This window comes from Vigna angularis, chromosome 1 (assembly GCF_016808095.1).
Source record: "Vigna angularis cultivar LongXiaoDou No.4 chromosome 1, ASM1680809v1, whole genome shotgun sequence".
Classification (NCBI taxonomy): Eukaryota; Viridiplantae; Streptophyta; class Magnoliopsida; order Fabales; family Fabaceae; genus Vigna; species Vigna angularis.
Genome location: NC_068970.1, coordinates 55,474,260 through 55,490,520, shown reverse-complemented (window position 1 = coordinate 55,490,520; position 16,261 = coordinate 55,474,260). Strand labels below are relative to the sequence as shown.

The 16,261-nt window shown below is 35.0% G+C and overlaps 1 protein-coding gene across 1 annotated transcript; it reads right to left on the bottom strand.

Moving 5' to 3' along the window:
• Positions 1-202: 202 nt before the first annotated feature.
• Positions 203-1,293, bottom strand: LOC108340646 (uncharacterized). The gene is made up of 3 exons (XM_017578154.2): positions 1,135-1,293; positions 864-1,010; positions 203-727 (listed from the first exon to the last, which is right to left on the bottom strand). The coding sequence occupies exons 1-3, from the start codon at positions 1,210-1,212 to the stop codon at positions 452-454; spliced, it is 501 nt and encodes a 166-aa protein (XP_017433643.1). The 5' UTR covers positions 1,213-1,293; the 3' UTR covers positions 203-451.
• Between the last annotated feature and the right edge of the window lie 14,968 nt (positions 1,294-16,261).

Genomic DNA, 16,261 nt, shown 5'->3' with positions numbered 1-16,261 from the left:
CAATAAATTTTAAAATAATAATCATAAAATGACAACATTTATATTTAGTTGACAAACATAATAAAAGTAAAATAATTATAAAAAAAAACTGTTGTAGTTTTTTTTTAAAAAGTAAAAAATAAGACGAGATAATATTAAATAAATGGAAAAAATTTATATATATTAAAATATAATTTTTCATTTAAAATATCAAACTACCGAATAATTTATGACTTATTGACTGGTCCAAGTTATCCTAATCATTCTTATGGAACTGTTCTTTTTCTCATTGCTGAAACTTCATTCAGCAATGAAATTGGATGGGTCTAACACAGTTATGTTCCAGCACACAGAAAACAAGCCAAAAACTTTGAGAAATTGGTTTATATAAAGATGAAAGTGAAATTGGTATCAACTAGTTTGAGATACACAAGATGTTGAGCAGACTAAAGTGATTGGAAAAAGTAAAAAATCAGAGCTTTTTGTCAAACTTCTGCGTGTTCTCACCACTCTGCTTCCCAATAGCTTTCAGAAGCGCTTCAGTGACATCCCTTACATCAAGGGTCTGGTCCTCAGCCACAACAATGGCTTCCATAGAAAAACCCTTTTCGCATGAAACTTTGGCTTGTTGAACATTCAGACACATCTCATCAAATGCCTCTAAAATACCCACTAGCTTGTTACTCCCCTTCTCACAGGTGACCTTCACCGTAAAGGTTCCTGCCCTTACCTTCTCTACTTTCACATCCTGGCACATATTTTTGCAACATTAAACATAGAAACAACATTAGTGTATATCTAACATGTTATTGTGATTGGTGGTTTCATTTTTGTACCCAGGCCTTGTTTTTGTAATGTAGGAAAGGTTAAGAGAATAAGCATACCTTGTTCTCTTTGACATGGTTCAATAGGTTAATGTAGTCTTCTCTTGCGGCCAGTAGGTTTTCATAATGTCTTTTGAGATTTTCCAAGGCGAGCTTTAGCTTGTACAAGCGCAGAATGGTGGTATTGGCAATGGAGGTTCTCTTGGCCTACAAAACAAAACAAAACAGAAACAACTTCAGTGTATGAAGGAAGAAAGTTACTTCAGTTTTGAAATCATGAGAAAGAAATTGAGAAAGAGAAGTTGAAATAGATGGTGTTAGATTGCATTACAGAATATGAGTTGGTAAGGACTCGCAGAATATGAAGTTTTCTGCGCAGTGATATCCTTTTCTGCACTCTGCAAGCCATCTTCTCTGTTTATCAGTCTTCTCTATCTCTATCTCTATCTCTATTTCTCTGGTGAATGTTAAATTGAGAGAACTTAACTCTTGCTGGGTATTTATAGCTGGTGATTGGAGTGATGTTTCTTGGATTCTTGTCATTTGAAATTGATAAAAATCGTCCGTTGCTACCATGTGTTTCTCTATATGAAAGTAAAATAAAAAATAAAAAACATGAGATAAAGAGTTAAAGACTATCTGACACCACCATACCTATTACACATATAGAGAGACACGGGGAAAAGAGGAAAAACAAAGGCACTGACTAGACTGTGAAATGTGAAATGTGAAATGATAAGAAAATGAATAGCGACAAAGAGACATATGGTTGGTGTAAAAACCAAAACCTGTCATCGATAAAATTTATTTGAATAAAATGATTTTTAGTTACCAAGCTTGATTGAAAGGGTATTTTACATTTATTCTCTTTAAAATGATGGGATTTTCATTAGCACAAACATAGATTTATCATTTCATAAGTAATGATAAACCACTTCTGAACAGAAACAAGTTTTAAAATTTACAGAGTAGTGATTATGAATGCATCATATGAGAAGAGATTTCAATTATTTATCTTATTTTAATTTAAATGATTTAAGACTACACAGTGTGAGTGGATTAATTATGAAAGTATGTGTTTGGTATTGTTTTGAAGAGGAAAGAGAGACATAGTGGAATAGGTTTTGATTTGTGGTTTCTCGAAATGTAGGTACATTGTAAATGAAAAAAGGTGTGAGAAGTACAGAGTTTAGTAATTTGTCATTTGTGAAAGTGCTAGAATACAAGGGTTTTATGAGCCAGCACAGTTGGTTGGTGAAAGGGATGTGTAGGAAGCAGAGAAAGTGAAGAGGGGAGCATGAAAAGGTGGATGATATAGTCATAATCAGTAAAAGACTGTTAAAATTTGCATGAGAAGGGATGTGAGAACTGAAGCAATCCAATGGACAATAAGAGAGGATGGTCATTCTCAGTCAGAAATAATGCATATATCAGTTCAGTCACTGGCAATGCCAATGAGACATAAGCATACATGCATGCATATCAGTCATTCATCTTCACGGGCCTCTCTTTGCATTAGCCTTTGCCTTTGTCTCTCTCTCTCCATGCCAAACCTTCACTAGCTAGTGGCCACACTTGTATCACATGTACTGACACACTTTCTGTTTTATTCTTTATATCCTTCCCTTTCTCCACTTCAGATTCGCTGGCTTCGTTTCTACCTACTTCAATTAATTCATAAAGTATAAATTAGGTACTCCAACCCATCAGTTCATTATAATATCTATATTTCTTTGCTTTGTGCCAATTATATATCTTTCAAAACCAGAAATAGATTGAATGGATAATGGAAGAAGGAGTTTAAAGAATTTATAAATTAATTCTTTAATATAGACTGACATATATATGTATATATAAATGGTGGTTTAGTGTGTTTATGTGAATGTGTGTTACAGGTTATATTAATATAATCCAAGTTGAAGGAAAGCATAAGCATTTGGCATAAACTGTGGATTGGGTGGTCATTCTCTAGAGCTAGAAATGACAAACAGAAAGCACATAAGGTGCATAAAAGGGCATGGAAAGGACTTGTCGATTACTGAATCATCTCATTGTTGCAGAGGGAAGCACTAGCAATAGAAGGCAAAAAGAAGGTTTGGATTTTAGTAGTTGCATGCCTCCTTAAATTGCTCTTATTAGCCTTGTTTTGTTGTACGCACTAACATCTCTTTTTGAAGGCTACTAGCTACGTGAGAGAGGACTGCTTTATTGTCTCCTCATCCTTTCATGCACCAATGATAAAAAGTTCATCCTTCCATCGGTTTTGCTTGTCCATTTCTGCTTGACATGTCTCTCTCTCAATGGGAAAAAAGAAGCTATATTTGTATCTATTCATTGGCTTCTTGCTAAAAGCTCTATGCTTTTCATCTTCTTATATCCTTCATGGAATCTACACTCACATGCTCTAAATAAGGGAGCAATATTTTCTATACCACCAAACCTGTCCACCCACAACATCCTATGCTCTGGTTTCAGCTTCCACAGAACCACCACCTCTGATCACACTTCACACACATCACTAATCTCCCATCAGGAGCTTATATAATATGATTCCTGTTACAAATCAAAATTTCCTAACAAAGTTACTCTCTATTGAACTTAAAACACCTCTGTCTCAATGATGCTACTTCAACAAGACAACACACTATATCACTTGCATTTATATAAAAAAAGGTGAAATGAAATTAGTTCAATAAATAAGGTATAAATCTAACTTCTTCAATTAGTTTCTTAAGTTTATTGTCCAATCGGAAGTTAATGGTTCCAACTCCGATAATTTTACAAGACTCATTATTTTTAAGGAGAATTAAACCTCCATCAACTATTGTAAACATAAATATATAAATAAACAAATAAAAAATTAAATATGTTTTTGTCTTTATACGAAGAAAATTAAAATTCGTCAAGATTGAAAATTTGATATGTTTTAGTTTCTCAACTTTAAAAATAATAAATACATTATTTTTATCCAAATATTTATTTTTTTTTTACATATTCAACAATGACATTTGAACTAAAATATGTAAAATTAGGTAAACTATTCAAATGTGCAATCTAAAACGCCAGTTGACACATTAAAAAAATTTAACGCAATTGGGTTGGAATGATTACATTAATTCATTTTTAAAGTTTGGAGACTAAATTGTATCAAAGTTTCTCATAAGAAGTAGAAGAAGTAGATCAAGGAAATTCATGGTTTCTTTTATTCATAGGTGTCGCAACCGAAATCGCGACGGGACGACGATCCAAAAAGGAAACGGGTTTGAAAAAGAGATTTGGAGTCGCCACCATAGTTTATTCTGGAAAACTACGGAAAAAACATAAAATAATAAGACACGGTCTGCGAAAACCAGATTCTGGGTTCGGGAGTCGGTTACGCGTAGGGAAGGTATTAGCACCCTACAACGTCTGCCCGCGAAGGCAGTACCTTTAACTAAATACGCAAATATGATGTGGTTTTCAAAATGTTTAACTATCCCCTAAAATAAAATTCTAAATAAACAAAATATATTTTTTTTTTAGTTTTTTGGGCCCGACAAGGATTGACCTTGCTCCTACGTATTCTCATTCAAAATGAGAAATCAGGGGGTTACGTAGTTCTTTTGGAAACTGCTTGAAAATTTTGTTTAGAAATTGTTTGAGAAATTTGTTTGAGAAATTGATTATGGATAAATTTGGATTTTTGGGAAGTGAACCTGACAAGGACCAGCCTTGCTCCTACGTATCTCCACTCTTGATGGAGAATCAAGGATCACGTAGTTCTGGGGAGGACTGTTTTGTTGTTTGAAAATGTGGATGTTTTTAGTTTTTGAAGATTTTATATTTTTTTTTTATATTTTTGATAAAAAGGAAGGTAATTAGTACTAGGTCGACGCGGACGGTCACACGAGTACTCATACCTTTAGAATGATATTTAAATATTTTTAATTATTTTTTTAAAAGAGAAATAACGATATTAAGCACTAGGACGATGCGAACGATCACACGAGCACTCATACCGTTATCTACTTATTTAGGAAGACTAAGGGTATTGAGTGCTGGACGATCGCACGAGCACTCATACCATTATTTAATTTTTTAGATTGAAGATATTAAGTACTAGGCTGATGCGGACGATCGCACGAGTACTTATATCATTATTTAATTATTTAAATAAGAGAGAAAGGTATTGAACACAAGGACGATGCGGATGATCTCACGAGTGTTTGACTTTTAAAACATATTTTTGTAATTTTATTTAAGAAAGAAGAAAAGGTTTTTAGCACAAGGACGACGCGAGCGGTCACACGTGTGCTTAACCTTTAAACGTATTTTTTGTAATTTTATTTAAAAAAGAAGAAAAAGTTTTTAGCACAAGGACGACGCGAGCAGTCACACGTGTGCTTCACCTTCAAAACGTATTTTTGTAATTTTATTTAAGAAAGAAGAAAATGTTTTTAGCACAAGAACGATGCGAGCTGTCACACGTGTGCTTCACCTTCAAAACGTATTTTTTGTAATTTTATTTAAGAAAGAAGAAAAGGTTTTTAGCACAAGGACGACGCGAGCGGTCACACGTGTGCTTAACCTTCAAAACGTATTTTTTGTAATTTTATTTAAAAAAAGAGGAAAAGGTTTTTAGCACAAGGACGATGCGAGCGGTCACACGTGTGCTTAACCTTCAAAACGTATTTTTTGTAATTTTATTTAAAAAAGAAGAAAAGGTTTTTAGCACAAGGACGACGCGAGCGGTCACACGTGTGCTTAACCTTCAAAACGTATTTTTTGTAATTTTATTTAAGAAAGAAGAAAAGGTATTTAGCACAAGGACGATGCGAGCGGTCTCACATGTGTTTTAACCTTTAAAATATATATTTTTTGTAAATTTTATTTTTTATGTATTATTAAATATATATTTTAAAATAAGTAGATATTTAGAATAAATAAATAAAATAAAATAAAACAATAATAAAAACAAATGAAATAAGAAAAATAAGGGAACAAAATAAATGAAATAAATACAAAGCAAATAAATAAATAAATAATAAACATAATGTAAATAATAAGGGGTGTCTAAATGAAAAAAGGGGTGTCTAAACTATTTTTCCTTTTGTAAATGAATTGGGCCAAAACCCAAGCTGAAAGGGGGTGCGGAAGTGAGAAACAGGGGCTGCGCGAAGGAGAAAAGAGTTTTTGTTTACTTGGGCTAGGCCCAGCACTGGCCCAAGGATGTACGGGGGTGCGCGGGTGAGAAGCGGGGCTGCGCGAAGGAAAAAGCTTTTCTATTATATTTTTATTTTGTTTTTTATTTATTATTATATTTTTTTGAAAGCTGGGTCAGAAACAGGCCCAAGGCCTTTTCGTTCTTCAGCAGCCCAGGAACCCTTAGGGGTTCTCCCATTCTCTGCGCCACTTCACTCAAATGAAGGTCTCTTTCTCTCTGAGCGAGGAAAACCAGAGGCGTTCAACTCTGCCCAGACGGCCGCCGTGCCACTGCTTCTCAAAACCAGACACCGCGCCACCACCCTCTACCGGTCTCGGCGTCGACGGCGACCTCAGGCGCCACCGGAACCACTGCCGACCGTAGCGCCACTGCCTTCTCTCTCCCGCTTCCCTTCGAAAATGGTAACCCAGGGAGGGGTTCGTCTCCGCCAGCTTACGCACACGGGCCGCCGCCTCAGTCGAAACCGCCCACTGCGAGTCGCGGCTGAAACGTCGCAAGCACTCCCGCTCACCCTCATTCGTCACCGGAGCCACCGTCAGCCACGACACTAGGTTCCCCTTTTCCTCTTCTCCTCGCGCGCATACAGCCGCCTCCGCCAAACCGGCTACCGCGAAGAGGCCTTCCGCCTGGTCCTCGCTGCCACGACGACCTTCTTGCTCTGCCTGAGGTGCTGCCGGCGATGCGGGTCACCACCGCGGTCTTAGCCAGCCGCCGTATACCATGGTCCAAAGCGTTGCGAGTACACTGCGCACCGCCGAGATCGTCGCCGGCCACAACTCCAAGCCTTTCTTTCGTTCTCTGTTTCTCTTCTCCCCCGCGCACTACTACCTTAATCTAGTGTTCTACAACGTGATGGTGAGCCTGAAGGTGGCTGTGTGTCCTCTTCTTAGATTGGACAAGAATGAATGGAAGTGGAGATTGGTGTTGCGTGGTAGAAGGCGATGGTGAATGGCACAGTGGCCAATTCCCGCTTTGGTTCAGTAAAGGTAAAGTATGGGCTTGTATGTGGGTGCTGGAAATTGGTCATTGTTCTTGGCTGTGGCTTTGTGCAATGCAGGTTGAGGATGATGGTGTTATGCGTGAGTTGAGATGGAGGTTCTAATGGGTGAATGGAGTGGTTCCTGTGAAGATGATACTGGCTCTATTGTTTTTTGTTGTGATTGTGAGTGAGGATTATGAGAAATTAATTTATGACTTGCTAGGATTTCTTTAGCAGGGGAATGTAGGATGATGACATTCGGTAAGAACGTAGGTTACTATAGGAGACGATGGTGAAGGTTCGTACACAGTATTATTAAGCATAAAAATGCCACAGTAAGTATATATCTCCAATGCTTATTCCATTATACATGATAGTATGAACCAGTGAAGGAGTTGCTTACCTCTTGGAGCTCCTGTGTTATTGCTTGGTGTCTCTAGTGACGGCTGCAAGGAGTGGAGTTGGTGCCGGCAGTGATGATGCCCAAATAGCTCGCCTCCCGCCTCCGATGAAGCAAAGTTTTGTTTCCTTTTTATGATCCCTCGAAAAAAAAATCTCTCCCCCTCTTAATCCTTCTTCTCTGCTTTTTCTGTTGATGCCCTGACCAAAATCTCCAAATCCTTACCTGCAGAAGCCGTTTTCTGCCCCCTCCCCCTCCAACACACGCGTTGTCCTTCCCTCGACAAAACATTGTTTTTTTTTTACTAAAGACAAAATAGAATGTTCCAAACCTTTTTTTTATATTAATTACATTTAACCACATTAATTATATTAGAACAAAACTAAAAATAAATATAAGAAGTAAAAACAAAGTTTAAAAATGGAAATTACGAAAGGAAAAGTAAAATAAAAAAAGAAAATAAGAATAAAATAAAAGAAAAGAAATGAAAATTATAGTGTAAATGAAAATGGGTAAAAAATAAAACATAAAACAATAGAATACGATAAAGCCAAAAATCAATCTGGACGAAATTGGGTGTTGACAATAGGTCACTCATATGCAACATTCCAGCCGATATGCAACATTGCGCAAGCTTTTTACCACTCTGAACGATCCTTCCCAGTTTGGAGCAAGCTTGCCATGCACTGACTTTTTGTGAGCATCGTCCATGCGTTGGGAATCCAAGTCCCACATTGGATAGAAATGAGAAAGTAGAGCAGTATATAAAGATGAAAGACTCATTAACCCATTGCCTTAAGGTTTTGGGTAGAGAGTGGTGTCAATCCTTTATATAGTTGAGCTCCGATGTTATTGGTGTTTGTGTAACCCACAGGGAACCTCCTCCTCAATAGACCCAACACCACGTTTGTCCACACTACGTCTCGTTCGACGAACTTTGTTGCTTGACTTTGGAGTTATAACATCGTGTTACCATCTGTTTGCATGCATTGACGTTCAAGTCTTGTACTTGTCTTCTTCACCTACTTCTATTGAGAGCATAACATTCGTGTAATAAGTCAAGTTGAAGGAAGTTTCCCTTATCAACCCGTGCGGAGTGCATGTGCCTACAACACTTGCGATATCTCTTCCATCCATACTCCTTTGGCCTGCCCTAATCTTATCTTTAATTCAACCGACAAACAATGTTCTTTAATTCCTGTTCATATCAAGCAGTTATGATGGTTAAAGTTTTAGCTTCTACCCATTTGGTGAAGTAATCTACTATCATCAGATGAATTTCTCCTAAGCTTTGCCGACTTAGAATGGGTGATAAGTTTGATAATTACCTATTATTCACACTTATTAGAACCCCTTATTTGTCTTTTTATCATTTATTTTTTGTTGAATTCCATGAAAAGATGAAAGACTTATATAAAGTCTTTATAGATAAAGATACTTATTTGTTTTGGTTTATTTTGTAGGAAAATGGAAGATTGGAGAAGATTAAAGAGATACTGCTAGAAGCCACTCGCATAGTGAATCATCAACACTCGCCTAACGATACCTTGACAACACTAGCCCAACTAAGAAGCCCAATGAGCTGAAGAAGCCAACGTGTCAAAAAAGATACCTCTCATCCAGTGAGAGGATATTGTGGCTCAACTTGAACACTTTTTGGTGAATATTTTAAAGTGTCGAGAATTGAAGAAAAAGATAATTTTTTTGAGGTGGAAACGAACCAGACGCTCAAGACACGGGTTGAGGCATTTCTAGGGCGCAAGAACTCCATTTTCCTCCATCCTTTTCATCATTCCAATCCATTCTTGTGCTCTTGATGTATAGTAGCTAACCTCCATTTCATTGGGGTTGAATGTAATGTAGCTAAACTCTTTGTAGTTCTTTCTATGCAATAGAATATCTTTCATATTTCTTGGTTTTATCCTTTTTATTCACTTGCATGATTAAATTTCTATGCTATTTTGGTGGTGTCTAATCATTGAAAAATGATTTGGAACCTAGACATGGATAGAACAACCAAGAGGCTTGATTTTAGACATAAACCAAAGCTCTTGGTCATTCTAAAGATTTTTTCTTAATGCATATATTGTGTTTAAATATCTGAAAGATTAGTATTTTCACATGAATATTTAGAACTTGCCTCTAAGGGATTATGGCTTGTATACTTGTAATGTGAATGCTTGAATATTGTTAGCATAAAGCTGAAGAGATAAAGTTTTGATGATATCCAAAGTCAAGTCTCAAGTGCTCTTGTTGCAAGAAGATCTTCACGAAGACTTGTCTTGTGTTAAAGCTTTTGTAATTTAGTAGATTTATGTATAAGATGTAGTTTATCTTTGACTCGTTTTGAATCAAAAAACCTCATTTTATATTCATGATAATCAATTATAGACTTATAATAATCAATTATCAATAATCATTTATGACTTGCAATAATTGATTATCATGAGAAATTATGAGAATTTTTAAGCAATTTTTTTTACCATTGTGCATTCATTAAATGCATAATCGATTACCATAAGTGGATAATCGATTATCACATGTTAATTAATTGACAACAGATTTTTGGAGGTATCCTTGAGTGAGATCTCTATAAATTAGATTGAAACTCTCATTATAAACTACAAAATATATTTATTTTGAAAATCTAATCTGCTTAGCTGTGTGCTTTGATAAGTGTGTTTTAGGGTTTATTGTAACCATTGTGCTTTGGCTTTGAGAACTTGGTGTTGGCATAAAGCGAGAACTTTCACGGGAGTTGTGATTAAGTGTTGTTGTTGTTGCTGAGTTGAAAGCCTGTCATCCTTTGTGAAGATTCAAAGGAGGTAAAATCTTGTTAACACTTCGGCAAGCGTACCGAATCGTTTCAAGTAATAAACCGGTAAGATCAGATATCGTTTCCCAAGAGACTCGTGCAACATCAAACAATCGTATAATTTCTAACTAGTATAGACTAAAGAATGATTCCATAATTTGAGTTTTTATACAATTAAAGTAAATATGAAACATAAATGGTAAAAGTAAACTTTAGTAACTCAAACACTTAGAAATGGAAAGATTAGAAATGATATGAATTGTTATTGTTCGGGTATGATTTCACCTACTTCACTCTTATGCATGTAAAATTTACGTTTTTTTTCAATAATATGCTAATGTCAATCTACTAACTTACTCAAACCCAATCCCTTGGTAGAGAGAGCCTAGACTTACTTATTAAACTCTAATCCCTTAAAAAACCTAACAAGTTCATCCGCTTTAAGAATTGAGATTTAAGACAATCAAAGGTCCATGTTTTATTACTAGATACAATTTCTTTTAGGTGTTTAATCTAGTTCTAGATTCACACAATATTTTCCAATATCAAGCAAACCAAAAATCATGCTATGGTTGATCAAATCATAACAAGCTTTAAGTGAAGGAATTAAACACTAATAATCAATGAAAGAAACTTATGGAAACTTAATCATTAAGAACAATTGCAGTTACATAAGAGATTCATGGTTACATCAATCCCCTAACAAGAATGAAGTTAGCTCTCCATTGTCATGGAAAGCTCAAGCTTACAATGGAAGAAAATGGAAGAGGTGGAGACCCAAGGAAGAAGAAGGGAGAGCTCCCACTCACCCAAGCTAGCCTCCAAATGCTCCAAGAAGGTGTTTTCGTGCTTCAATCGCCAAAAGATGCCAATGCCACCCTCGTTGCATGTTAGTATTAAATAGGTCTAAAATGCCACATCAACAAAAGTCACGCTCATCATCCTAACAGAAGGCGCCCAAGCACCAACTTTGTGAACTGGATGGCACTTAGCACCCTGCATGGGGCGCCCAGGCGCGAGATTGTCGAAGCAAATGTCGTTTAGCGCCTTGGCTTAGGCGCCCAGGCGCCAACCTTGCGCATCAAATGGCGCTCAGCGCCCTAGATGAGGCATCCAGGCGTGGTCTTTGCGAGGCAAATGATGCTCAGGGCCCTTGGAGGGGCGTCCAAGTGTGATCTTGACTTCATGATATCATGCTTTTGATGCTCTTGGTGATTTTCTTGGGTTCCAGCGCCTTGATTTGATTTATGTTCTTCCAAAGCACAAAATTGACCTACAAAATAAGGGAATCAGTGATGATATCTCCTAAGTGTAACCTAACTCAATTATTTACAAAAGCAAGATAAAAGAGAGGATTAAGCAAGTTTCAAGCTATTGAGGAGCTGATTTTATTTCTAAAATGAACCTTAGATAATGGTAAGAATTACCGTTATCAGTTTTCATCCTTTGTGAAGATTCAAAGGAGATGTTCATCCTTTGAGAAGGATTCAAAGAAGACTTTCATCCCTTATGGGTTTCAAGGGAAGTGAGTTTCATCTCTTGGGGTAACAAGAGAGGTGTTTTAACCTTAAACCTGTTTTATTTTCTTTGTGATTATAATAGTTTGTTGGTTTGTGATAGTGAAGCGTTAATTCTCGTTTGAGATTAATAACTAGACATAGGATCTGTGTGATCCGAACAATTATAAAAATCAATTATGCAATTTTATCTCTTCCTTACTATTTTATTTGTTTAAATTATTATTAAGGAATTTATATTTTATGAGAAAATTATTAAAGGTATTATTTGCAATAAGAAACCAATTCACTCCCTCTTGATTTGTTGTACATGCTAACCATTCCGCAACACCGCTCTGACAATATGTAATAGATAGATTGTGTGGATGAGTACATAGAGTTTGGGTCATGAAGTCCAACCCTGATGAGGCTTTACCCGTATCACTTTATAACCTTTATACTCAGTAACTTTATATTTTTGCAACTTATTTGAATCAATAACTGTTTATATTCATTGTCTAAACTAGTAAGTAATCATAATTATCTAAACAAACACAAATCCCTTGGGAAATGATACTTTGACTACAATCTACATTGAAGGATTTGATGTGTTTGCCAAGGATTTAACAACGGGCTAAAAATTTCCATTCCCCATTGAGCGAATAGTCAGGAAGAGATGATGTTATGCAACTCTGAAGATGGCGTCTTGACTTCGTTTCCATGCTTTTGGAATCTATTGCACCTTCCAAAGAATTCCTTGCAGTTGGTCTCGATCGTCGACCGAAAGTATCTCGCTCTTCATAGCTCATCAACCAGTATGCATGCCACATATGCCATTATGCAACTCATCCATTACGTATTAGGCTTTTTCTTGGGACATACATTTGAAAAGTGGCATTGAAAATCCTCTCTTGTAGAGGTTGTCGCCGGTAAAAAATCGAGTTATCAACTTGGCATTTCTGTTTTGATTGACAGACCTTCTTCTTGCTGCTTCACTAAAGGTCGAATTTATGCACTCCAATAGTTTTGATCGGTCATAAACATGTTTGTACTTGCCTTATTATAACTTTTAGTTGCCCCTTCTCCTTTCCTTTGACCAAATTTGATAACAAATCTGATAGAGTGTTTTCCACTCGAAAAATATGCTCAATGCTGGCCTCTTTAAATCCTTTGATCAACTCTATCATCTTGTAATAGTATTGGAGGAGTAAGTCATATATAACTTGATAACTTCCTTGAACTTGACCGACCACTAGTTGGGAGTCGATATTATATTTCAGCTTTTGTGCTCCCAAGTTTTTAGCTATGGTCAGCCCGACCACTAAGGCTTCGTACTCGTCCTGATTGTTTGATACTTTGAATTTGAAAATTAGGGAATGTTCCACACACACCCCGTTAGGCCTTTTAAGAACTATTCCTGCTCCTCCTCTCCTCTTGTTTAATGACCTGTTCACGCATAACGTTCATTGTTGGTCGATTAGTTCACTCTGCACCCCTTCCAACTCAACCACAAAATCAGTCAAATATTGGCCCTTGACTAAATCTCTCAGATCAAACTTCAAGCCAAACTCTGATAGCTTCACCGACCAGACAATTATCCTCTATGCTAGATTGAGATTTTAGAGAATTTTCGCGATAGAGTGATTTGTTCACACGATTACATGATGATTTTGAAAATATGGTCTTAGACTCGGACCACTATTAGTAATGCCTTAACAAAATTGATCGATCAACCTTATGATCAATTGCATATATCATTTTCAACTTTAATTGTGTGAAAGTAATTCTTACCGCATCAACCGCTTATGAAACCTATATGCTCAAAATTCTTATATGAAACATTATTCACCTTAATTCATGAGCATTTGACTAAAAAATCATTATTTATCTACTTTTATATTACAAATAAAAATACAAATAAGAGATTACGAATATATTGTATCTATTGAGAATAATCTAAGTATGAAACTAAATTTCGAATTAAATAAAAATAACAAAGTTAAATACTATATAAAAAAACTCTATAAATACAACAATATCTTAAAATTTTAGGTTAAAAATAGTATGAATAAGTTATGTGAGTTAAACTCATACCACATTTATATAAACTCTCACTAATATTTACTTCATAAAGGAAAACACTATTTTAATCTTGAAAGTATTAAATATTTTACATTTGTATTTGAAAATAATAAAAATTAAATTACGATTTTGCAATGTCATTTTATTTCTTAAACTTGAATATTTATTATTATATTAGTCATTAAAATTAAATGAATTTTATTAATTAACTCCCAGCCTTTTGAGTTTCAGACTAGAATGAGTATAAATTATATTTTTATATATTTTTAAAATTTAATTACTTTTAAATACTACAGTGATAGCTCATATTTTCTGGATTTAATTAGATGTTTAACCCCATGTTTAACTTTCTTTTTCTCAATTTCCTACGCATGCATCAACAGGGAGGCATTGCAGTGGTGTTGCCCCTTTCCTTTTTTGTAGACTTGAATCGTTGGGTTCAAACTTACTTTAATCAAAGGCCTAAATTATTTTTAAAGTCATAAAAAAATTGTTTTTGCTTCCTACACCCTATCAAATTTTTGCCTCACTCCATCAAAATGTTACTGGAATTTTTTTTTCGTATAACAGGAAGGAAAATTTGCTTTCCAGAAAAGAATTTCGAGAAGTGTTTATTGTGTTTCGGAAAATAAATTCCGATTTGAAATTTGATACGGTGTAAAAAACAATATCCTACAAAAATTAAATAAAAAGTCTACCTCCTTAGATATTATGACCAAAAATGACGTATTTTTTATCTGCAACTGATGTATGAAAATATTATGACAAAAAAAGTACTTACGTTGGTCGAATTTGACTTTTTCAATTTCTTTAGTGAGAATCAATAATTAAGGTAAAAACAATGCAAATCAAACAAGGCTCTTTCTTTAAACACTTCTCTAAGCACTATCATTGGACAACTATAAGCTTAAAGAAACGACGAAATTAAAGAAGTCATTAACATTTAAGCATGGTATCTCTAAAATTAAATTATTAATTTTTTTTACCAATAATTATTAAGTTATGGTTATGTTATTAGTTGCCATTTTAGCAAAAAGGGTTATTAAATATTTTAATTTAGTCCCTAATTTATTAAAATATTCATTTATATTTCAAAATTATAATCATTTTAATTTAAAAAGTTAATTATTTTTAAAAATTATTTCAAAGTTTTTAACGGTATATTTTCATTAATTTTTTAAAGCATATTATTTATAGAATTAAATATGGTTTTAGGCCTTGAAGTTATATATGAAATTAAAATTTGTATCTCCTGAAAAGTAAATGTAAAAGTCATATGTATAATTTAGTAATTCATGGAATACATGTCTCTCTTTGATGACATGTGTGATTAATTTTTAAAAATAAGAAAAGACATGTATTGTTAATAAGAAAACAAAGTAAAAGGAATATTGAATATATGTAAACTTTTGTGTTCTTTAGCGCTAATAGTGTGTGCATTCGGTTGGTGCTAGTGCCTTTTGGGGTCTGAGGTTGGTGGTGCTGAAAGTGTGGTAAATTTGTTTGATTTGGAGAATTTACGGGTTAGGGTTTTTTTGGTAAGGTCATTTGATTTGGGGATTAATATTAAAACATTGTTAGGTTATGATTTCTTAAGGGTATGATGTGTATGGTAACTTAATTAGAGTGAAATGTTATGTTTTGGTAAATTTTGTATTCTAGTGCTAATTGAAAGCATGACCTCTACGTCATATTTTGAATAAAAAAACTTTTCTACTTTATCTTTATCAATCAATGTTTTGAACAAAAAGTGATAAATTATATTTTTACCTTTGTGTGTCTATTTTCATGATTAACTCTTTTTTAGCTTTAATCTTGTTTTATTATTAAGTTTAGTGTATTTTGTATTTTAGTTCTTTTATATTGTTTTACTTCTAATATATTTGTTTATAAGTGTATAATAAATGAATAAGGAGCAATTCTAAAGAAAAATAAGCAAGAACTTAAGAGATCTTGCTTTGGATAAAAAATGATCATTTTGGAGGAAATACTAGCCTTGAATGGCACCAAAATCGCGTCTGCAAAGCCAGAGAGAGAGTAATCAATGCTGCAAGGAGCTTGGTGTTGAACGCCACCTGGTCCTCCAACACTCACATTGATCGGTCTAAATGGTGTTGAGCAGTGGTTTCATAAAGAACCCCTTTTGCGTTTTAATTGATATAGCGTTGAGCGATACTGATATGGTGTTGAACGTTGACATTACTGACATGTCAAAATGGGGTATTTAAACATATTCCTTGCTAGCTTTTGGAGAATCTTCTTCTTCCATACTTCCCTCTCAACCTAAGGAAATTGAGAGAGGCCATTGGAGGTTGTTTGGGGTGTTGGGAAGCTCTCCCACTCCTCCTTGGGTCTTCAATCCTCATCCATGGTGTTTTCTCCTTCTTAGGGTTGATGAGAGATACGAGCTACGAATTGAAGGTGTTGAGGCAAAGGGGAGACACAATTAGAGCATGAGTAGTTGCCAATAACCTTGGGAGAGG